This window comes from Mastomys coucha, unplaced genomic scaffold (assembly GCF_008632895.1).
Source record: "Mastomys coucha isolate ucsf_1 unplaced genomic scaffold, UCSF_Mcou_1 pScaffold22, whole genome shotgun sequence".
NCBI classification, from domain to species: Eukaryota; Metazoa; Chordata; class Mammalia; order Rodentia; family Muridae; genus Mastomys; species Mastomys coucha.
Genome location: NW_022196905.1, coordinates 263,439,783 through 263,464,383, shown reverse-complemented (window position 1 = coordinate 263,464,383; position 24,601 = coordinate 263,439,783). Strand labels below are relative to the sequence as shown.

General features: G+C 46.2%; 1 protein-coding gene across 1 annotated transcript in view; it reads right to left on the bottom strand.

Annotated features, from left to right (window-relative positions):
* Positions 1-1,713: 1,713 nt before the first annotated feature.
* The window catches only part of Gnpat (glyceronephosphate O-acyltransferase), a 27,292-nt gene continuing 4,404 nt past the window's right edge, over positions 1,714-24,601 (bottom strand). The window contains exons 2-16 of the mRNA XM_031341812.1: positions 20,633-20,815; positions 17,795-17,971; positions 16,830-16,959; positions 14,115-14,242; positions 13,537-13,612; positions 12,595-12,746; positions 12,346-12,476; positions 10,841-11,064; positions 8,265-8,507; positions 6,488-6,567; positions 5,605-5,745; positions 4,693-4,789; positions 4,523-4,616; positions 3,671-3,732; positions 1,714-2,348 (exon numbers count right to left, since the gene is read on the bottom strand). Of these exons, the coding sequence (XP_031197672.1) occupies positions 2,305-2,348; positions 3,671-3,732; positions 4,523-4,616; positions 4,693-4,789; positions 5,605-5,745; positions 6,488-6,567; positions 8,265-8,507; positions 10,841-11,064; positions 12,346-12,476; positions 12,595-12,746; positions 13,537-13,612; positions 14,115-14,242; positions 16,830-16,959; positions 17,795-17,971; positions 20,633-20,815 (1,962 nt within the window). The 3' untranslated portion in view covers positions 1,714-2,304. The remainder of the gene's footprint in view (positions 2,349-3,670; positions 3,733-4,522; positions 4,617-4,692; positions 4,790-5,604; positions 5,746-6,487; positions 6,568-8,264; positions 8,508-10,840; positions 11,065-12,345; positions 12,477-12,594; positions 12,747-13,536; positions 13,613-14,114; positions 14,243-16,829; positions 16,960-17,794; positions 17,972-20,632; positions 20,816-24,601) is intronic.

The following is a 24,601-nucleotide window of genomic DNA, read 5'->3' as shown; positions in this document are numbered from 1 at the left end:
TCAACTTTACCATTTTCCTGGAGTTACCACGATGCCTTCTTGGTGCATTTGCTGTGACACAGACCTAATCCCAGAGAACCAAACTATCCTTTCTTAATTTAGATAAACACTGCCAAACTTGACCACCAGGAAGGTTGTGTAGTCTTCCCAAAAATATACGAAAATTTCTATTTCCATTAATCCTCATTATGTGATAAACGTAGACTTATCATGTAGTAAGATTTAAAGCAACTTTTTGTTGTTTTTTTTTTTTTTTTTTTTTTTTTTTTGGTTTGCGATAGAGCCTGTGTAGCCTTGAACCTGCTTGGAAGGCTGTATAGATCAGGTTGGTCATAAGCTGCAGTACCCCATTGCTGCTGCCTCACGTGTAGAGAGGTGTCATCACATCAGGCTTATTCACTCAGTTGTATGAATGTGTGTCTTGGTGGTGAAATGTAGGTGTTAGAGCCCTGGAGCTGGAGTCACGGATGTTCTGGGCCGCCTAATATAGCTGGCAGGATATGAACTCAGGTCCAATAGAAGAGCAGCAAGTACTCTTACCTTTGATACATCTCTCCAGCTCCAGATTTATATACACTTTCAATAATACTTTTTTGAGTGGGGGTTGAGGCTTAGTACAGTGCTTGCCAAGCATGCACAAAGCCCTGATCAATTCCCAATACTATAAATAATGCATGATAGTGCATGCCTGTAATCTGAGGTAGAGGTAGGAGGATCCAAGGCTACCTGGCGAGTTCAAGGCCAACACCTGACTGGTTACAGCTCAGCTCAGGTAAATAGCATGTGCGTGTTAGCATGTGGTGGGTGACTGCAACTGTTAGAGCTGTGACCTGCCCACCACAGCCCACAGCCAGGATCACTGTTACATGGTACTGTTTATTTCAACATGCCCTCTAGCTTCCCAAAGCAGCAAATGCTGTCAGAGGACCTGTCTGTTACTGGTGGCCTAGTGCAGTGGCTGCCCTAGGCCCTGGGAATAGATGCATGCATGACTTGGGGGATTTGGAGACAGAACAGGGTGTTTCAGTGACTTTGCTTGGTTCTTAGATTCAAATGCCTGTCTCCGATGACTGAACTACACCCTTAATTCATATACTGATGAGGGTGAGCCCCTCAGAATGAGATTAATGATCATTTTGGGGTTTTGTTGGGAATACAGGATGTACTGAAAAGATCAGAAAGGATGAGTGCCTGTCCACTTTCTGTGATCCTAAGTGCACATGGACTCAGTGCCCATTCAAGCCTAAGGTGAACCTTCTGTGAACACACTTTCATTCTGCACTTCAGCTTTCACACCACAAGAAATAAAAGGCTGTGTTGAGGCCACGCATTTATGGCTTTTTTCTCTGATGACCCCAAGAACCTATCTGAGACCATTCTCTCAACACATCCACAGCCCTTTCTTCTATCACCCAGCCCCAACCTATGACATAGGTCCACTGATGCTGGGGTCACTCACGGAGTGACTTCTCTTCCCTCCAGGTACACTCATGGCACATCATGTAGGCATCTCTGTTGCACACACTCTGTTTAGTTCAATTTGTTAATAAGACCATTGGGTGTAAAGTTTAAAGTAAACTAGATAATTTATTACACACTTCTGTCAAATTTGCACTTGTTTGAGGCAACGTAATTAAAGTAAAAAGATATAGGCTGAGTCCCTTATCCAAAATAGTTATGATGGAAGTGTGTCAGATTTAAAGCTTTTGTTTGTTTAGTAAGAACAGTTTATTGAAAACACTGACAAAGAACAGTGAGCTGGACTGCTTTTCAGATTTGGAAGGTCTGCTTAACCAAAACAAAATGTCCTAGAGATTTGAGCTACTCTAGACATGAACTTCCTTTGTTTTGTATATACCCAACACACAGCATTCTTAGTGCACCTGTGTTTTGACTGGGACCCTCATAGAGCTGTGGTTGGGAACACTCACCGGTGTTCCTTCTTCAGTGCACAGATAAGTAAGTGGTCAGTGCTGCTGCTGTACTATGCCTCGTAGGTCAGCCTGAGAGTGGAGTAGGTGTGGGAAACTGAGTGGCAGTGATTGGGAGGGGCCTGAGCTCTGCTGTCCAAGAATGTTTTCAAGACTTCTTTATTTGACAACACACAGTGACATGAATGCCTGCTGGCAGCCATCACGGTGGGAAGGTCACAACTCCCATGCTCTCCTCCTCCTGGTAGAAGCATGGCTAAGAGGTCTCAAGGAGACAGACGTCACATCTTCCTCTCAGTGCCCATTTGTGGCAGAGTAAGTCCTTTGTGACTGTCACTATGGAACTGTATTTTCTACAACTGCTCCACGATTATTACAGTTTTGCAGTGGCTGGTTTTCCTACTGGCTTCTTACATCCTAAAACAGAGAAAGCGCATGAGCTAATATGGTGTTGAGTGTTGCCACAGCTCTGTAGCAGGCTGTGGTCCACCCACTGATCACTTAGCTGGCTCCCATGGGCTCTATTGGCCTGGACAAAGCCAGTGGTCGCCTCTTCTAGATGCTCCTCTTTCTCAGCCTACAGCCTCTGGACAGCTCTTACTCCCATCATGTACTAGGAAGTTGTGATTGAGAATCCACAAGTTCTCACCCAGAGGGAGGGTAAATGTCCCCACAACTGGGTGTGGCTGAGAAAAGAGGTCTGTTAGTTTGAAGCTCACCCACCTCCAATGCCCCCAGGGCCACGGAGTGAATGTGGCAAGTGCCAGGCTAGATCAATTGGGGACACAGTATAAGATGTTGTCCCAGAAAATGAAAACAAGGCTAGATGTGATAGCACTAGGAAGAGGGAACAGGGCAGAGGCAGGTGGGTATCTATGAGTTTTAGACCAGCCAAGGCTACATAGAGACCCCCTATATCCAAAAAGATAGAAAGAAAGAGAGAAAGAAAGAAAGAAAGGAAGGAAGGAAGGAAGGAAGGAAGGAAGGAAGAAAGAAGAAAAAAGAAAGAAAGGAAGGAAGAAAGGAAGGAAAGAAGGAAAGAAAGATGGAAGGGAAAGATGGGTGCTGGAGATAGTGCAGTGGTTAAGAACACCTGTCCCACTTGCAGAGGACTGGGGTTCCATCCCCACTACCCACATGACAGCTCTTTAGTTCTAGGGGATCCAATGCCCTCTGCTGGCTTTAGTGGGCACTGCAGTAGTGTATATAATTACATGCAGGCAAAAATATACATACAGAAAAAGAAAATCTTTTATAAACAAAGTAAAGAAAAAAAAACCAGCCAGAACAGACCCTCCTCAGCCAGCTAAGGGCAAAGGACTGCATTTGGGTTGGGCGGGGCCTGTGCAGCTGGCTGCGCTGTCAGGACTGCCCTCTGTCTGCTGTCTTCCTGCTTGATACTCTGCTGAACTTTCTGCCCTCACCCTACCCTACCCTTCTTAAATCTCTACTTCACCGTTTCTCCCACCTGCATTTGGTTCCCCCTCCTCTAGCCCATTTGTTTTGCCTTCTATGACAGGGTCTGGCTTTGGCAGGCATGATACTCATTATGTAGCCCAAAGCTGGTCCTGAACTCATGGCAGTCCTCCTGCCTCACCTCCCAAGTACTATAACTGGCACTTTTCCTTATGGAAATTCTGGCCTATGCTCAGCTTATTTATGGCTGTTGTTCCTGCTAAGAATACTCTGATGCTTACACAACAGGGGGAATGGGTCTGAGTCTATCCCAGCACACTTACCAAGCATTTCTTCTAATTTGCTTGTGGCAGGTCCATTCACATAATACACATACTTACTATCTCTAAAGAGAAGAAAAGCTGTGTTACTGTGTAATCTGCGACACAGACAGCTTCTCACTACAACGTCCCAGGGCTGCTAAAAGCCTGTGGCAAGCATGGAGCTTGCTTTTTATCCTTCAGAACTGGGGACTAAACCCAGGCCCTCAACATGCGAGGCTCTACTGCAGAGGCACAGCCACGGCCCTGAGCTCAGGTAGCTGAAAGGCTACTTGCTCCTGTTTTGAGTATAGGTGACACTCAACTATGAGAGTTTAGCTTCAAAATGCTTGTTCATTCAGGAGATTCTAGACCAGTGGTTCTCAGCTTGTGGTGGCCTCAAATGGAAGTGGAGTCAAACGACCCTAACAGGGGTCACATATCAGATAGTTCACAATACTACCAAAACTATAGTTATGAAGCTAGCAACACAAATAGCTTTATGGTTGGAGTCACCACAATAGGGGGAACAGCATTAAGACCCTGAGACCACTGCTCTACACATGCACAAACACATTCTCTTACCACACAAGATAAAATTGTGAGAGTTTGGCTACAGCTTTATCCTTGGGACTCTCGTTCAGTTAGGAGAATTTGTCCATAGTGCATGCATACCCACATTAATTACCCTATACTCATTTCTGTAATTAATCTATGAAATTCAGTCTGAGGTCAAGCCAAACATAGGCTAGAGTAAGTCTTGATTTTGGGCAGTGTAGGTTCCCAGAAGGGAAGCCCAGTGTTGCACTCCTGGGCCTTGGCTCTTGGGCTACATTGTTACTCCTCATCTTGAACCCATTAGCATCCGGTACTTACAGCTTCTTCTTTTCCACCACCCCCAGCCTTACAAAAGCTGCTAAGGCATTTTTCTGCAGTTCAGAAGACAGCGCATCGTAACACTGAGAGGCACCTGTAAGGAGGAGAAGAGGGTAAGTGATCTTTCTATTGCCAGCTGAGAAACTGCTACCCACAGAGATATGACTGACCTTGATCCAGAAGCTGACGGGTGAACTTCCTGGCTGCGACTAAGTATTCTTTCTCACTGAAGTAGTCCTCTTCATGCAAGAGGTATTTGGAAAGTAACTGATTTCAAGAGGGAGAATGAGGAACACAGAGAAAAAGGGGGTAGGCAAAAGAGCACGGTGGCCACACTGCCCTCCTCACAGATACACTCTCTACCGTCTGCACAAGTAACACATCTCTTCAGCTTCCAGCAGCGTTTACAATTAGAAAAGGACAGTTTGAAATGACATTTGTTAATAGTTTAATTTCTCAACTAGGCTGATGGCAAGACAAACACTTCCAGTTCTATATACTGAGTACTGCCTGGGGAGAAAAGACCTTCTCTTTGTCTTTCCTTTTAAATCACAGAGTGCAAGTCCTTAAGCACTGGCTGATTCCCAGTTCACCAATGATGGACTTCTAGGGTAGAGGTGGACAAGGTTGGTTGCCTCCATGATTGCATCACCATCAAAGCCAGTATATGAGCAAAGAGCTGAGAGACATAGATTCCCTCATCTGAAATGTCTGCACAGCCTACTATTTGCTGTTCAAATTCCCTCTCTCCTTAAAATCCTACAGCACAGTGTCCCAACCCTGTTCTATGTCCTCTCCTGGGCTGTCTGAGCAGGACCCTGCCCGTTCTTGGGATCAGAATGAGCGTGCAGGAACACTAATGGAGCGCAGGGATCATTATGTCTTGTGCTCACTTAGTGACCACTATGCATCAATACCAGCCATACAAAGAAGATGGGGTTGTCCCTGAGCAGACACGGAACTTCTCTCTCTGGCCCATTGTTCACCTGGCACATGCTCATCCTTTATACTACAAGTAATTTCAGGAAGAAAGTCTTACAATATTGAAATGGGGGCACACAAAATTTGCAAGTTTTAAGTACCTGATATGATTCCACAAAAGGCTTAAAGAGTCCTGTGAGGAACTGTAATACAGCATTCCCTTTATCTGTGAGGATGATGTCCTTCCCAGTCATCTGCATAGCCTCAGATTTACACAGCAAGTAACAGCCTTCCTCAAAGTCCTGGAAGGAGAAAAGGAGGCCACATATGTACACTGCCTGTGCACCCTCAACATCACTCATCCCACAGCTCCTCAGAGCCACCTGACTGTGCACTAAAGCTGGGAGCATTTGTTCCAACACTTCAGTGCCAAAGCTCAAACACATAAACACAGTGCAACTGTGGCCTGGGATGTTTAGACAGACACACACCCCAGATGTTCATTTGCATTGCACACATCCTTAAATTTAATAGCAAGTCCAGAAATACCCACAGGTAGACCTAGACTCAAGCCCTGCCTGCTCTCACTCCTCACACCCCAACTCCCACAGCACAGGAAAACCCTCTCCTTAGGACAATACAGAGAAACCTGTTGTGCCTTCTGTCTGTGTGCCTCTGCTCACACAAGCAAATCCACAGAGCAGCTACAGGAGCCTGACCACAGCTGATCCACTGCCAGGCAGGGCTGCCACCTCCCACTATGACACAGCCCAACAGGGAAGGCTATGCTGACTTCCAAAGTTTATGAGCACAGAGTCCACTCACAGCAGTGACAGGCTGCACTGACAGCTCAGAGAAGAACCCTCCTCTCCCAAAAGATTCCCTAAGTCACTGATGAAACCTGACCAAGAACCAAATTAATGTCTGACGAATTGAAGGCCCAACAAGAAAAAGATGACTGGAGACCTGACACATGCCAGGGACCCTCATCTGTCACCTCTGGAACATGCATGTGGCGTGACTGCTCTGCCTGTCAGAACTTACCCTGAGTGTGTTTCCTGGAAGGAAGATGAACTCATCTGAAAACACGTTGCGGAGGAAGGAAAAGCAACTGAAGACATCCTCTAGAAAGAAGCCATTCCACAACATTAAGACATGGCTTTTGATCTTGCAGCTCTTCAAGTGTGTGTGCATTTAACAAGGGAAGAACTGAGACCTTGAAGTTTATCTGTTGGACAGACTACAATCCAACAGAGTTTAAAAGGGCTTCAAATCCCTCAGTCCTGAAATGAGCACAATGCAACCATCCTCAGAAAGGCTTCCTTCTGAGCAGAGCAGAGAGAGAGCTCACTTCTCAGCTCCCCCATTCTCCTGTCTCCCACTTCTTCACAGTAACTTAGCACGCTGTCTGAAGTCACTGCAGAAGTCACTCTGAGCTGGGTGGTGGTGGCTCACGCCTTTAATCCCAGCACTTGGGAAGCAGAGGCAGGCGGATTTCTGAGTTCGAGGCCAGCCTGGTCTACAGAGTGAGTTCCAGGACAGCCAGGGCTACACAGAGAAACCCTGTCTCGGGGAAAAAAAAAAAAAAAAAAAAAAAAAAAGAAGTCACTCTGAGAAACCAAAACCAGCAAGGTACTTGCCCAAAATATGTGAAAGCCTGGGTCAGTCAACAGCACCCCAATAAAGTAAGAAAAGAAAAAGCCCAAGTGTGTCCCTGAGACCAACCCAAGGAGCTCCTCTGGGTGAGACCCCACGATCCTCAGGCAGATCTGTGTGGATCCAGCCTGCATAACGTATTTCAGCCGTGATCTGACACCACTGCGCACTGTACAGTGATGGTACTGGTATTCTATCAGCCTCTGCTAGGCAAGAGGCTGTCAACACAGAAACATCATCGTACCAGCACCCGACAATGGTGTTCCCAATGCATAGCCTCTCTAGTAATTACATGGCTCCCTAGACCTAACAACCCTTATTTATAAAAGGCACCGAGTGTTAGATTATTGTGCATATGACTGAGTGAGGAGACATGCATGCCACAAACATATGTATGAGAATGAGGGCAGCTTTCAGGAGTTGGTTGATTTCCACATTAGATGAGGCACAGCCTCTTGACTGCTGCTAAGCTACACATTCAAGTGTAGCTGGTACACACATTTAGGGACATGTCTCCTGTCTCTGCTTCCTCGGGAACGCTAGGGTTTCATATGCAGGCCAGCACACCTAGCTTTTTAGCAGTTCTAGGAATCTCAACTCAGCTAATCATGGTTGCCTGGCAAGGTGTTTCCCACTAAGCCCTTTTCCTATCCCAAAGATGCAGTACACACAAAGCCATTATTAGGTCTTTCCAGTTCCTAAGTTTCGTTCTTTCCTAAAGATTGATTTTCATTTTATTCCATGGATATGCATGTGTATGCCCCATGTGTGTAGGAACCCATGGAGGGCAGATGAGGGGGTTCGATCCCTTAGAGCTAGAGTTGTAGGCAGTTGTAAGCTTCCTAACACTGGTGCTGGAAACCTAACTCAGCACCTCTGCAAGGCCAGACACACTCTTAACCACTGAGCTACCTCTTTTGTTGTTGTTTTGAAACTGTAGTCTGCTATATACTCCAGGCAGGCCCTAAACTCCTTGAAGCTCCTACTGTCTCAACCTCCTGAGTAGATGGGGCTAAGCCACATGCTACTATATCTTCCAACTCTAGACTTATAAGTGGTCAGGGCAGACTCCTTTTGTAGAGAACAAATGGGGCTGCACTACTCCTTTCTGGGACTCGAGGGCCAGGCCTCTTCTGACATTGAAGGCCACCCTCCTGAAAGTTACCTTTCCTGAGCCCAGGTGTCATGTGCAAAGCCAAGGCTACTAAGGAAGGACGGGAAAAAATGTTGAGCAGCTGGTTCCTGTAGGCAGAGCACATGAGGAGGGTGATGTGTGCTGGCACGAGCCCGTTGACCATTTGTGGGCTTCCAGAGTCCATTTTCAGAACCACCTGGTCTTTGACAAGGCTGGCCAGGTTGGAATGCAGGAGGATGCTGGACTGGACCACTTCCTCAGGAAGTTTGTTATCTACAGAGAAAGCAGCAGAGTGAACTCAACGAGAAGGAAGCCACACATCCCAGAACCTACATGCTCCAAGGCAGAATACATGGTCTAACACATCCTCTGTCTCTCTATAAGATGCCCAGTGATCTAAAGATCACTGGGTGGGCAGGGCATGCAGCCTCTCTTGCCCAACCACTACTCCCTCACCCATAAAGCCAAGTTCCACTCAGTCCTCGCCTTCCTGAAGATCTTCTTCCCATCAAAGCCACACTCAAAAATCACTAGGTATTCTCTATAAGCTGTGTTTTGTCCACAGCTCTTGGCCTTGACCCTAGCACTAGCTTATCATCACCACTCCGGGCCCTCCCCTCCAGGAGGCAGGAAAGCCCTATATCAGCTTATCTACCTCTAAGAACTGGGAGGCTCTTGGCTGTTATGTCACAACCTGGTCTTTCAGTGATCACATTCAAGCCATCGTCCCTGTGGTTCTCAGCTTAGATCAGTTACTGTCATAGACTCCCAGCCCCAAATCCCCAGCAAAGTATAAAGAGTTCAAATGAGGGATGTGTAACACACTGTGTGTAGAGGTCAGGGGACAGCTTTTGGGACTTGCATCCTGTCTGCTGACTTTATTTTGAGGCAGGGTTTCTCTACTTTTTAAAAAATATTTATTTATTTATTTATTTATTTATTTATTTATTTATTTAATTTTGGTTTTTCGAGACAGGGTTTCTCTGTGTAGCCCTGGCTGTCCTGGAACTCACGCTGTAGACCAGGTTGGTCTCGAACTCAGAAATCCGCCTGCCTCTGCTTCCCAAGTGCTGGGATTAAAGGCGTGCGCCACCACGCCCGGCGGCCTTGAACTCTTGATCTCTTGTTTCCACCTCCTGAGTACTGAGAAGATGGGAAGGCACTATGCTTGCTCAATGAACTGGTATCAGAGAGCTAGATAAAGCCCCCAGCTGCTTACTATACAGCAGTCTACACACACACACACACACACACACACACACACACACACACACACACACGAGGCTTAAGAGGCTCAGGATGGACCTTGGGGTACAGAGCACACACAAGGCCTTAGGTTCAATTTCTTGTACGAAAAATAACAAAACAGAAACAATCCTGGGGCTTGTGAGATGGCTCAGTGGGCAGAGGCTCTTGCCATGCACACTTAGAAACTTGAGCTTCATCGCTGGAACACACATAAAGGTGATAGGACAGAATTGACTCCACAAAGTTGTGCTCTGGCCTCAACACCTCCTGTCACCCCAACAACAATTTTAAAAGTAACTACACTGTAGCAAATAGTACACTTGCTAGGTATGGCAGCTCACATCTATAATCCTGACACAGGATGGCTGATCCAAGTTTGAGATGAGCCTGGGCTATACAGTGAGTTCTAGGCCAGCCTGGAATGAGATCCAGCCTCAAAAGAACAAAATCTGAGGCTATGAAGATGGCTCTGTCAAGTAAAACCTGAATTCGAAGAAATGGCACACACCTCTGTGATCACAGGAGGCAGGGATAAGACCATCTCTGGGGCTTGCTGGCTAGCCAGCCCAGCCAGACTAGCAAGCTCCACATTCAGTGTGGAGGCAGGAGGCAAGAACCTTGCCTCAAAATATAATGCAAAAGCAAAAACCTCCATCATCAACTGTTGGCCTCCACAGGCTCATGTGCAACCCACACCAGTGCACACACAACACACATCATAGGCTCATGTGCAACCCACCAGTGCACATACAAAACACACCACAGGCTCACGTGCAACACACACTAGTGCACACATAAAACACACAATAGGCTCATGTGCAACCCACACCAATGCACACCCAACACACACCATAGGCTCATGTGCAACCCACACCAGTGCACACACAACACACACCATAGGCTCATGTGCAACCCACACCAGTGCACACACAACACACACCATAGGCTCATGTGCAACCCACACCAGTGCACACACAACATACACCATAGGCTCATGTGCAACCCACACCAGTGCACACACAACACACACCATAGGTTCATGTGCAACCCACCAGTGCACACACAAGCCCATCACAACTCTTTAACTAAATGACAGCAAGTGTGGAGGGAGGCTTATGTTGTTATTCTCTGGTCTGGAGCTCCCAAGGAACTGGCACTATAGTCCAGGAGTTCCTCTCTAGAGTCAACCAGACACAAGCAATTACTCTCAAGTAGCCCCCTCACTGAGGTCTATATTCTGCAGGGGCATGTGTGCCACCTTTACTTTGCTCAGAGCCTCCATGGGTGTCTCACCTCTAAGAACATTTCCAAACTAGGAAATGAAAAGACTACTCTAGGAATGGTGTGCACCGACGTACCAGGCCAAAGCAGGAACCCTCCAAACGCCTGGGTTAAGCCCTTCAGCCACACAGTCTTCTCCACCAGGGCGTCAAAGTCCATGGAGAGCTGGTTTTGAAGCAGAATGGCAACTACCAGAAGCCATGGGCTCAGAGCCAGGTTTTCAATCTGCAGAAGCTGCATCTTATAGGCAACTTCAGTGACAAAGGCTTGCACATCCTCAGGCTGCTTCTGAGGGATGCATCTGAAAGAAGGGGCAGAGCAGGTTACAGCTTGGTCACACACTCTCGGTGGGACAGGACCCCAAATGAACACCTGTCATGGTTCTGCCGCCAAATTCAGAGCACGTGCTGGCAGCATTCCCTAGCTTCACAGTGGGACCTGTGCATGTCTCCAGAATATGCAGTTAACTGATGCAAAAAAACTTGTTCCCAGTTCTAGATAATAGAGGGAAAAGCAAACAAAGCCCCTCATCTTGCTTTATAAGGAGAACATATCACTGGTACAAGCACAGCTGCTTAGACATGGGTCTGTACTGAAAAAGCCATGTGGCTGCCTCCTCTTCGGGGAAGCTGCAGAACTCTAAGAACCAGCCTAGCCTCATCTGGGAGCAGGTGCTCCACAAACAGCTATGGAAGAAGCCCTGGGCTCTGTGGCTTCTGGAGTAACAAGTGAGACTGCCTGCCAGGCACCTCACAGCCAGGGAAGTACTACAGCTCCAGAGCCACTGGAGGGCTGGCTGGGCAGAGGCTGTGTCTGCCTTTCTTCCCTGGGAGGACTCTTCTAAGTTAAGAAAACACAAATGGTTGGGCTGGTGGGCTGGCTCACTAGGAAAAGGGGCAAGCCACCAAGCCTGACAACCTGTATGCACCCACAAACATACAAAATCAATCAATTATTCCAACTAAAAGGAAATTACAAATGCTAATGTAATTTGTAATTAGAGTAGCAGAGAGCCTTGCTACTCTGTACTCCTTCCTAGGGTCTAAAGCACTGCTCTGGACACACAAGCTGGCGGGTACATAAATAGTGTCCACAATCTCTGTGTTTGTGCTTCTAAGCCAGGGTGCTGTTAAGCTGGCAGCCGAGGAGGATGATAAATCATCTGGCTACACATTCAAATACACAGCTTATCTTTCTTTGTTTTAGGGAGAGCACTTTGGGGGATGGGCAGATTATCCTTTGTGTTTGCTTTATTATTTTGAGACAGGGTCTCATGTAAAGCAGGCTGGTCTCAAACTTGCTATGTAGCTGAGGATAACCTTGAATTCCTGCTCCTATTGCCTCTAGTACAACTCCTGAGGACTAGGGTTACAGACATGCCCCACCATGCTGGCTTCAAACATGAGGCTCTTTAACTGAGGCTTTCCGCTGGTGAACATGGAAGCCAGGGCTGCCCTAGCATTTGATAGAGAGCTCAGGCAAGCCAAGGTTTGATCACAGAGGCCATCACCTCAGAGTCTCAATTCACACTTGTGGAATTTACTTCTCATCTGTGTCAGGTATTAAAACACAGGCCTTGCACCTTGGCACCAAGTTATACGTGTTCCGACTGAGCCGCCCTGCAGCTAGAGAGCGCAGTGATATGGGGTCTCCAAAGTACACATGAATGCTTCCAAAGTTCTCAGAGAGAATCCGTCTAGCTTTCAACAATCCCTGGTGGCATCACAAGGTGGGAAAGAAAACAGGAGTAGATTTATAAATTAGTAGTGATGTGTAAGCCAGGGTATTCTCTACACTCAAAGAAAAATCAAATTTGGCTATCCTCACGTACAGTGGTGGATTCCTTTGGCTTAGGAATTCCTAGGAGTTCATAAGCATAAAGAGTTTCTTCCAATATTTTATCGTAACTGATGCTAATTGGGACAAAGTAGGTATCAAAAACTTCTCTTTTAAAAAATGGTTCCATCACAATATTCAGGAGACCTGTAAACACAGGGAGAAATGTTTTACCATGTATGCTGAAGATCAGGGCACACAGGACTCATAAATAACATACCAGCCTCCCTCCCTCCTTCTCTGTACCCACAGCCTCCCACCCCCAGGGCTGAGAAGTGAATCCTAAGTCTGTGTCCAGCATCTCCCATTGTTGGCCAATAATACAATCTCTGTCACTGCCCAACCGGTCAGGCTGTTCTGGCCCCAGTGAAAGGAGAAATGGCCCAGTATGGAAGTCAATCCAGAAGCAGTTATACAGCTAGCCTTCCATACACACACTGAGCTGCTGCCTCTCACTAACTTACCCCAAACTAACACAAACTGGGCATGAGAGTTCACACTTATCTTCTCAGCACTCAGGAAGTTGAGGGAGGGGGATGACAGCAAGTCTGAGGCCAGCTGAAGCTATACAGTGAGTTCCAGGCCAGCCTGAGCTTCTAAGTCAGAAACAAATCACACCATGTATGATTTGTATGATAATACATGAAGATTACAGCAACAGTCCATGTTCCCAGGGAACTCACACTCTAGTGATGACATGCAGTGTCTTCTCTTACTGTTTGTGCCTGCTACTCTGATTCTCTAAGCTTCTGCCCTATCCCATTCCCAGGCAGGGGGAGATAAAAGGCATCCAAAGTGCCCCAAACCAGCTACACTTCAGGAAACAGTTCTAATCTTATCAGAGAAATGAAAGAATATTGAGTTCTGTTTGGTAGCCACAGCAGTCCCACACCTGAGACCTGGGGGTTTGTATGCTTCTAGTACATAAGAGACTTACCAAATTTAGGAGTCAAGGTCTTGGCAGCTCGACTCCTTGTCCCTTCAAGGAAAAACTCAACAGGAGCATAACCACTCTAAAAGAAAACACAACAAATACACAAAACCCATTGTCTACTCTCAAAATACACTTGTTTCCTCCACCTGCCCCGTGGGGTGTGTGTGTGTGTGAGAGAGAGAGAGAGAGAGGAGGAGGAGGAGGAGGAGAGAGAGAGGGGGGGAAAGAGAGAGAGAGGGAAGGAGAAAGAAAAAGAGAGGGGAGAGAGAGAGAGAGAGAGAGAGAGAGAGAGAATGGAGGATGGAGGGGTGGCATCAGGGGAGAGACACCCAGGACCTCCTATATCCTAGGCATGCACTTTATCACTAAGCAGCATCCCTGGCCTTATAAATGGTTTCTGATTCCTTATTCCAAGTGCCCTCTTCCCCTTGAATAAACACTGCTCACAGCAAGACTTAAAAAAGGACATATCTCAGATGAGGGAGCACTGGGAGTTGGTCCGCTACTTGAGGGGAAAAGGCAGCTAGAGGTCTATTCAGAAGTGAAGTGCAGCTCCGGGCCCTTGGAGCACCTGCATTTACCCGTAGCATGGTCTTCACATATTCAGAGAATACGGCCCAGTAGAGTTTATTTCCTCCAAAAGTCCGTCGCATGAAGAAGGCCCCAGACATCCTGAGCAGCTCACTGACCACTCTCATTCCCAGGAAGTCTAAAACACAGGGAGAGGCAATATGGGAACAAAGACCTAAATGTAAACAACACTAACAAGTTGATGAACGTGACATGTGCCCTGTGACAGCAATACTTACACTTCTGAGATCAATCAACTCTAGAAAAAAAGAGCAGAAAAGGGCCAGAGAGAAGGCTCAGTATGAGTGTCTGCCATATAAGCATGAGGACCTGAATTTGATCGCAAGCACCCATGTGACACCAGGGGTGGCAGCACATGCCTATGCTGCAGTGCTGTGTGGGAGGCAATGGCATCAGGACCTGTGGAGCTGACTAGCCAGTCAGTCTAGCCGAACCAACGAGCTCCAAATTCAGTGAGACCCTGCCTCTAAAAATAAGATGTTGACCAACAGAAAAAGATACTTAGTGTCAACCTCTGGCCTGCGCGCGCGCACACACACACACACACACACACACAAACTACACACACAGGTGCACATATATGCATATGTACCCTCGCACATGTATATACATGCATATAAAACATACACACAAAAAACAAGCATTTAAACAGAAGACATCTAATGGAATTTTGTAAGAGACTGTGGCCAGATGCCTGCTGGGAGAGTACCTTGTACCTCTCTTGGCTCCAGGGTATTTTTAAGCTACCAGGGACAGAGGCAATGGCAAGGCAACATGACAACAATGTCAGAGGCCAATATCCTCGGCCATGCTCTGAAACAGGCAGGCATGTGGCATTCCTAACCTAGAGATCCATGACAACCTACTTGCATCTCTCTACCACCAAGTAAAAATATCTACTTTTAATGAAATAAAATTAAATAAAGCAGGTCTACAAAGAAAGGCAAGGCTCTCTCTGCAGTTTTAAATGGTTTTCATTCTCCCTAGTGTTTAAATCACTTCCTCACATGTCTATGCAGATGGAAGCACATTTTAAGGTGTATGGAAGTCCTGTAGCTGTCTTACTGATTCACTACTCGTATTAATACTAGAATCTCTACTTTCCTGGAGACCTTGTAAGGGAACCAGTGCAACCCAGACTCTACAGATGAATTCTATAAAAGCACAGACACACTTACAAAGCAGCATGCCTAAGAGGGACAATGCCTGCACAGTCTACCCCCACGGTGTCAAGGCAACATGACACATGAATTCTATAGCACAAAAGCCAACTGTGTGGCTCAAAGAACCAAGTGGAAGGCCTCAATCTATAACTCTCAGATTAGTATCAGAGAAAAACTTCACAATACCAAATTTGGTAACAACTTTTTGGTTTTGACAGTAAATACCAGGAAACAAATGAATAAACAAATTGTTTGGACTCCATAGAAACATGAGTCCATTTATCAAAGACAAAGTCAACAGAATGGCATGGTGACTAGTGAGTACAGATAAACTGGCCAATCCTGTATCTGTAGGCAAGTGCCCAGGACACAGAGGAATCCCATAGCTCAATGGCAAAAAGGTGAACAACCCAAAAGATGGGACACAGACGCACAAAGACACAGGGACCAATATACTCAACACCTGGAGAGCTGAGGCAATAGGATCACTAGAGCTGAGAAATTCAAGGCCAGCCAGAGCCATATAGATCCCATCTCAAAATTCAAACAACCAAACAATAACTCTGTTCAAATCAAACACCCCAGTGACTGCAAGAAGCACAGACAGGGACTCAGTACCATAATGACCACGTCATAGCACAGAGATAGTTACTACTAAACAAACAAAAGTATGTGCACTGCTAACAGTCATAGGAACATAGGTAAATCCCACTCCTCTGCGCTACTACTGGGAGCACAGAGCAGCGTGGACACTACACACAACGGCACAATGGGCCTCAAACAAGTGAAGCTCAAGTTCCAGAGGCATGTTTGCTGAGGGTCAGGTGTATATAACTGTCCAGATGTTTTCTGTCACTTTGATACAAGAGACTTCTGGGAAGAGGAACTTGAATTGAGAAAACACCTCCATCAGATTGCCTGTGGGTAAATCTGTAGGCCATTTTCTTGATTAATAGTGGATGTGGGAGGGTCCAGCCCATTGTGGATGGTGCCACCCTGGGGCTGGTGGTCCTGGGTTCTATAAGAAAACAGGCTGAACAAGCCATGAGGAACAAGCCAGTAAGCAGCACCCTCCATGGCCCCTGTATCAGTTCCTGCTCCAGGTCCCACTCTCACTGTCTGTGACAGTGAACTGTTATATGGAGCTGTGAGTGACAAGAGCCTTTTCCTCCCTAGCTGCTCTCATCTCATCACAGCTGCAGTGACCTGACTGAGACCCAGTGTCACCTGAAACAACCAAATGACAGAAGCAGGCAAAGTGTTCACAGACAGAAAGGTTAAAGGATAAAATTAATGTGGTACATCCATAAAAGGACTATCATTCAGCTTTAAAAGGGAAGGGAATTCAGACACAGCTACAACATTGAGGAACTAGTCAGTCACTGCACAGCACAGGGTTCAAGTTGGGTCACCACACCATGGCAAATAGGGACCCAGAAAAGTTGCTGTTGGCATGCTTCAAATTCTCTAGTACTCTTAGCATTACTGCAGTGAGCTGTAAGTCTGTACAGTTATAAGCATGGATAAAGAGTATGCACACACCCATTCCTGCTGCGATCACTGGTACAGGGAGATCATAGTTGTAGAGAACAAAAGACAGCATGAGGAAGTCAATGTAGCTCCGGTGGCTGGGCAGCAGGATCACAGGGTGTTCCTGGACAGCTCGTTGTAGCTTAAAAAAAAAAGTCAGATTTTCAAAAATTTCAGTTGTCATGTCACTAAAATTACAGGTTAAATCAGAAAACAGAGAAGTAAATCATGACTGAGCATGGAGGCTCACACCCGAGAGGCTGAGGGAACTCATGCCTGTTCTCTCACACCTGAGAGGTTGAGGGAGCTCACACCTGAGAGGCTGAGGGAGCTCATGCCTGTTCTCTCACACCTGAGAGGTTGAGGGAGCTCACACCTGAGAGGCTGAGGGAGCTCATGCCTGTCAGTTCAACGTTTGGGACATTTGGGAGATGAAGGTAGGAGGATCAAAAATAAGGTCCTCCTTGGTTACTTGGGTAATTCAAGGTCAGTATAGGCTAGAGATCCTGTCTCTAAATAAATAAGTTAAATAAAGAAAGATGTCCAGGGAAGCAACACATAAGGAAATAGCTAGGGCAAGTGAAAACTGGCAATAAGGTCTATCATTAGTGTTATAAATCAAGTTAACTGACCTTGACCACCAAATTCTAAGAGAATATGTTTATATGAAAAATCACACCAGCACAGGAGATGGATAATGGAAATGTTGGCTAGGAATATGTATGAACACAGAGAAAATCCTTCTACTACTTTGTAACCTGTGAACATGTGACACTGTGAAGTGGTCTGTAAGTCTTACTTGACTAAGCTGGAAGTTTGTAGGTCTGACAATAAGAAGGACAAGCCACAGACAACATGTCCCCTAAGGCCATAGTGGGTGCCTGACAACCCACCCTCAACATTCAGTCCGAGTGAAACATCCTAGAATGGATTATAGCACAGAATCAGCCAAGACTGTCAGCAGCAGCAATCCTCACCTTCTGAATGCCTTCTTCATTCACACACACCTTTGAGAAGATCTGTTTAAAAATTTTGCTCAGAACAAAAGCAAAGAACCGAATGGCCCCTATACGCAGTTTGTGACTCATTTCCTCCAGGATCTCACTGGCTTCCTCTCGGAGGACATCAACACCTGTCAGCGACTCCCTGGAAAGCTGAAAAGAAGGCAGAGCAGAGATGAGTTCTATAAGACAGAGGCTAGAGCTCCCTCCTCTCACTCAGGCCACTGTGACTGACTCGAAACAGACCTCTGATGGAAGTCCAAGACAGCACATGCTCTCTGTGACAAGCCCTGACCCAACTCACTAACACAGTAAATGATGATGCACAGCACTTTTTTTCCTTTGTTAGGCAAAGGTCCTCTATGGCATACAGGATGATCTTGAACTCACCGTCCTTCCACCTCAGTCTACTGAGTGCCAGGGCCATAAAGGCATAGCACCATGTTCAGTGAAAAATGGTTCAATTTCAGGAGGTTTAAAGGCTAGAAATTAAAAAAGAATCCACATGGCTCTTGAGAAATGTCAACCAAGGTTGACCTCTGGCACATATACATTTGCGCACACACACACAGGAGCCTGCACACAGAGAGCACTGTTGCCAGATCCGTAATCTACTCCTTATCTGACCTAAACTCAATCCAGGAGGGAGGACTGGATAGCACCACCTCTCAGTGCGCACCTTCATTTCCTCAGAGCTTATCTCAAACAGTGACCCAGCAAACAAAGAACCACATTAACCCAAGTCACCTAAGAACAGTAAGCAGGAACCAGGGAAGAAGAGAAGGCATAGTAAATGCAAGACAGGAACGACAATGGCGAGATGAAAGTTCAAGCAAAATAACCAACCAACCAACAAAAATGCTTTCAAGTCTGAAATCCCAACACTTAAAGAACCCAGACCTTGAGGCCAACCTAAGCTACAAAATGACTGACTTGTGGAACTTAGGGTCCCCAGGCGTCACATACTGAGTAGTGCTTTTGTCAATGACTAACCACATACATTGTTGACAGAGATTCTGCATGATGACAACAGTATTGAAAACTTCCCATCACCAAGTGTCATTATAGCTGTCATGGACTCCTAGCTCACCTGACTCAAATGTGTGGCAACCCACAGGATCACCAGCCTATAAGGACAGAACCCAGTAATTATCCCAGCATGCAATGCTTCATAATGATAAACAACCATGCTACATGTGTACACACTATGTACTATTCAAGAACACACCTGCTTATACATGGAGGAGGTTACTTTAAGTCTGGCTGGGGGTGCACACCTGTAATCTCAGCACTGAGGAGTGGAAACAAGAGAGCTAGAGACCAGTCTGAGATCCATAAGACTCTACAGCCTTTTTTCATGCACAGGGAAAACTGTCACTATAAACGCATATGCATGATGCTGGAGATGCAGCTCAGTTGTAGGGCATCTGCCTCCCATGTGCAGAGCCCTGAATTTCATTCCTAGCATGGCAAAAGAACTGAATCAAAACAAAACAAGCAGTATGCTGCTTCTCTAGGAACACTCTCAGGGACAGACAGAATCACTGTCTTTCTCATTGATTTTAATCTTACATTTTGTTCACCTTGGATCAAGAAGCAACAGTTCCAGCTGGGCGGTGGTGGCGCACACCTTTAATCCCAGCACTTGGGAGGCAGAAGCAGATGGATTTCTGAGTTCGAGGCCAGCCTGGTCTACAGAGTGAGTTCCAGGACAGCCAGGGCTACACAGAGAAACCCTGTCTCAAAAAACCAAAAAAAAAAAAAAGAAGCAAAAGTTCCACCACCTATCCGAGGCCTGTGGCTGTGGTGCTCTCTGGTTCTTAGCTTCACGTAAGGAAGCCATGGGGCTTCCACATGATGATGTGTCTCTCAGAATCCACCCCATCCCAACACAGCCATGCCTAGCTGGAGTTAACTCTCTGCAAAAAAATGCCTTGGGTGCTCTAGTACTGTCCCTGAGTATGAAGCGGTGAGGAAACTTGTCTTCACTCTGAAACAGGCCTAACCACAGAGAACCGACAGCATTTCCATGGTGTCAATGGCTGAGCAAAGCACAGGGATTAAGGGCATGGGTCAAGGTCCACATCTAAAGTAAAACCAGAGCAGTGCTCCTACATCCCATCTGCATAGCACACCCCATGTGAGCATCCGAGGGCATGGCACCATAGGCAAAGCCCAATCCCTTCATCTCGCTTCCCACTGCCCCCCCCAGCCCCACTCACCCTGGAGCTTCCTGCATTTTACCACAGTTTCTGTTCCCATGAACTGGTCAGACTGAACCTTCTCTCTGGCCTCCTGTTCTGAAAACAAACTGTGGCTCCCAAGTTATGGGCTTCTTGAAAAGCTACTGATACAGGATCCTACACCCAACATTTGAATGCAGCTGACAGAGGGGTGAGACATAGGCACAGGATTCCTCAGAGCTTCTCATAAAGCTTTCATGTGGAGGTCTGAAGTGATCTGTTTGGCTAAAAATTCTCTTTACTCTCTTCACTAGGAAAGCCTGGATCTTTGTCAGATAGTGTTAAAAACAGCCCTCCACCCCCCATATACCAAATTAGCTTTGCTCGTAACTAACTGGTGCCCTCAAGTTATGGGCTCTTCAGTACAAGTTGTTTCATAATATACCATGCATTTGGCACCATGTTACTTCTCAGCTAGCCTTCCAGTGTTTAATAAAATGATAGCTCACATTTGAGGCCATGAAGCTAAACCTAAAAGTATACTTGTGATGATAAAATAAATTCAGGGAAACAGCAGATGGATCCACTTACATTAAAGGAGGCTGCTGTGCCTGAGGAACTCTGTTCTTACCTGCTTAATGACATAGTTAATCTCTTCAGAATTGAGGACAGTGGACTTGATGTCACTTGGCTTGCAGGGAGTGACGCCTCTATACAAAGGCGGGGTGTAGCACTTCATCGCAAATCTGAAGTCACTGACATGTCTCCTCTCCTCTAACAGATCTTCAAACTCATCCCACTTTTTGAGGTCTTTCTGTGAAGAAGGAAATGAAGGAAAGTAAGGTGCCTAGTGGGAAAGGAAGAATTACTAAGTAAGGCTTCCCTCTGCCCCAACGTGACACCTGAGCAACAACTACAAGTGTTCTAATACTAGACTCAGACTCAGACAAAGGAAAGTCGGTGCCATCACCATCTATAATCAGTACTCAATTATTATTATTACTAGTTATTACTAGACAGGGCTTTATGTAGCCCCGCCTGGCCTCAAACTCTCTATGTACCAAAAGGCAACCTTGAACTCTTGATCCCCATCTCTACATCTTAGCTCCCAAGTGCTGGGATTATAGGTTTACACTACCAGGAATGGTGAACAGGTGGCTTTGTTTTGTTGGACCAGGGACTGAACCCAAGGCCTTTCACATACTTTACAAGCACCGACCTACTGAGCAGATGGCCTACTGACCGTCATATTTCTGTTCTGTAAACTCAGTACCACACCTACAAACTCATTTTGTCTGCCTTTATTTAGCTTTAAAAAGTAAAAACACATATTAGAAACCCCAAACTAAGTTGGCTGTGTTAGTACAAGCCTATCTAGTCCCTGCCCTTCAGAAGTGGGTAAAAAAAAAATCATGGTTCAAGGCCAGGCTAGCCTACACAAGACTGTCTCAAAACAAAACAAAGTCAAATAAAACAAGGAGTCTACTCCACCTCCCCTGCTCAGCATTGGTGGGTCCAGCTTGCTGCCAACCACCAAATCCTTGTTCTACCTTCAGAGAGTACAGGGTCCTCTTACAACAATGCTTTCCTGACCAAGTAATTAATAGTGGTAGTGATGATGGCTACAGTGACCTCTGCCAGCTGTTAAATGCCCGGTCTATTCTGAGAGCTTGACATGCTGAAGAACAAGTTCCACTGCAAACTCTGAGCAGATGTCTTGCATCCACAGGAATCCCAAGACACACTGTCACCCGCCTGCCAGCGGGTCCTCAGCTCCCAAACAGCAGAGACACGGCTTGGTGGGACCTGTGGCTTCTACACTGACTGCCATGCATGTTTATGGCACCATGTCAACATGAGGTACCCATAGTACTACAGAAACATGTATGTCTTATTCAAAACATGGGTCATACCATGTGTAATTTACCTCTCCTCTTTATCCCTATTCCTTTATAGTAAATACTGTTTTTAAAAAAAACTTAGTTGTTACATAATTACCATGTTTCATAACATCATCTTTTTTTGAATTACCAAACTGACTTGGGCTCACTTAAAAATTCAGAAAAATGCAAAGTACAAACAAAAAACCACACACACACACACACACACACACACACACACACAAAAAATCTAACTTTATGTGTGATCCCCTAAAGTGGAGACTACTCTAAGGAATGCTTGTTCCTAAGCACAGAGACCTGTCTCTCCACCAGACACACAGAGACCGTCAACCTGATTTTTGTCGTTTATACTTCTTCCATTATTTTGTCTTCCTCTGTTTTAATGTTATTAATCTCACTGTGGAACACTAAGGTTATATTCCACTACTTGGAATTATATGAAAAGGCACAACTGTTCTTAAAGACAACCACACAGGATTCAGTGTAAGCCTCTGCTTTTGCTGGGCCAGCATCTGCTATTCTTCTTTCCCCCTCCTCCAATGGCTCTGAAATTTCCTGACTTTGGTATTGAATTTAGTGCTCTCTCATCAACAGCAAAAGTCTACCTCCTTCCTCCAACTCAATGACTTTTAAACTGGGGAGTTGCACCCAACCCCCCCCAACCAAAAAGACTACACTGGCTCACTTCCTTCAGCCCTCATCTCTTGGCCTTCCACAAATGCTGGGCACACTCATGTATTCCACTGGATTTTGTTGCCCTTTGCTTTCTTTTGTTTGGTTGGCTTTGTGGTGCTACAGGTGAGACCTAGGCTTCAGTATGAAGGCTAGACAAAATGCACCCCTATGGGTCACTCCCCCTTGACAAACCATGGCAGATGAACCAGCTGAGAACAGTCATGTGCTTCCAAATCCACAGCTGGTGCTTCTCCCACCACACTTCTCCAAAGCCTGCCCACTGTTTGGCTTGGTTCTACAACCTGACTATTCTCCTGAAATCTTAACTATTAACCGTCATCTCACCTGCACCTTGGGCATCATTCCTCCCAACCCCCTTACCGTGGCCTTTGAGAATGTAGGACATCAACTCAGCATCCACAGGCCCCACCCTCAGTGAGGCTATCCAACAGCCTGCACTCTAAACACAAGGGCATCCTTGCCTAAATGGTGCCCTAGTCCATCTTCCTGCCTGCCATCACATACTCCTCAAAACACAGGTTGTTCTTTGCTTTTTAAATACTTAAATGAGTTCCACCTACTTAGAATAAAGCCAGGTCATTTTTAGAGTTAGGGAAGACCCACTATGTCTGGTCCCCTGTCTCTTAAGACATGGCTCACTCACTGTTTACTCCCTGGTAAGTAAACTCACTGTGCTATGGAAGCCACAGGAAGCCATGCTAGTATCCTTCTGACATGTAGGCATCTGTCTGATGGCCCTGCTGCTCTCCTTACCTACTTCAGCATCATTTCGGAGGATTTCTAATGCTCCCCAGCACACCTGCACAGGACTCTCTGCCTGCTAGTCACATCTACTACATATGTACTCACACACTGTACTTGCATATCTATGCATGCTAACACTTAATCCAAAGGCAGGACTATCTTTTCTTTTTTAATTTTTTAATTTTTAATTTTTGGTTTTTCGAGACAGGGTTTCTCTGTGTAGCTCTGGCTGTCCTGGAACTCACTCTGTAGACCAGGCTGGCCTTGAACTCAGAAATCCACCTGCCTCTGCCTCCCAAGTGCTGGGATTAAAGGCGTGCACCACTGCTGCCCAGATGGCAGGACATATCATTAGTACATCAGCATCTGGCCACGTGTCTAAGTGCAGCCATCTTAACATGCATATAAGACTTGAAAGCCTTCTTAAACTTTATAGTTCTCCTTAATAAAGTAACAGCTCAAACTTGGGACTCAAGAAACTACTATGACATAATGTAAGGGAAAGTGAGATCTTAGAAACTTCCTACTTGTGCCCTTAGGAGTTAAAAAGGACAATGTCATCACTATTGGGAAACTCATTGAGGATGGACTCCAGAACAACTCTGAATCCAAATCCAGGGGACTAGACAGATGATGGATGGATGGATGGATGGATGGACGGATGGATGGATGGATGGATGGCAAGCTTGACAAGTAGGTCTGACAACTCTCCCAGTCCTCTGCCCATATCCCCTTGTTCCCTAGTCTCTAATGTCAAGTGCACATCTTTTTATGCACTCAAGTCAGCATGACACCTACCACCAGCCCCTCCTATGCAAAGGATTACAGTATGCAGGAACCATAATTACTGCCAGCAAGCAAACACATTTGACTGGCTACTTACCCAAGAACACAGTGCAAATGAGAATCCAGTAGGAAGGTCTGGCTGAAGTGTGTTCCCTACCTCAGGTTGTCCCTTGGACCCTCCCAGAGCCCCCCTCTTCACTGCTTGCCTTCAGCAAGTGGCCTCTCAGAGCTCACTGTGCACCAGGCCCTTTGCTATAGGCTGGGAATACAGCAATAACACAGGCAAGCAGATAGTGCACAGAGGGAAACATGCCCTTCAGCAAAGACAGACAAGATCAGGTGGGGGTGACTCCACTGGCAGGCAGTGGGCTGGTCAGTGACCTCCAGTGGAGTGCATGCTTCGGCACCCTGTGACAAATGTACTCCCATCAAGGCCAGCTCATACCTCAGCTGCACTGGCCAAGATGCTCAGC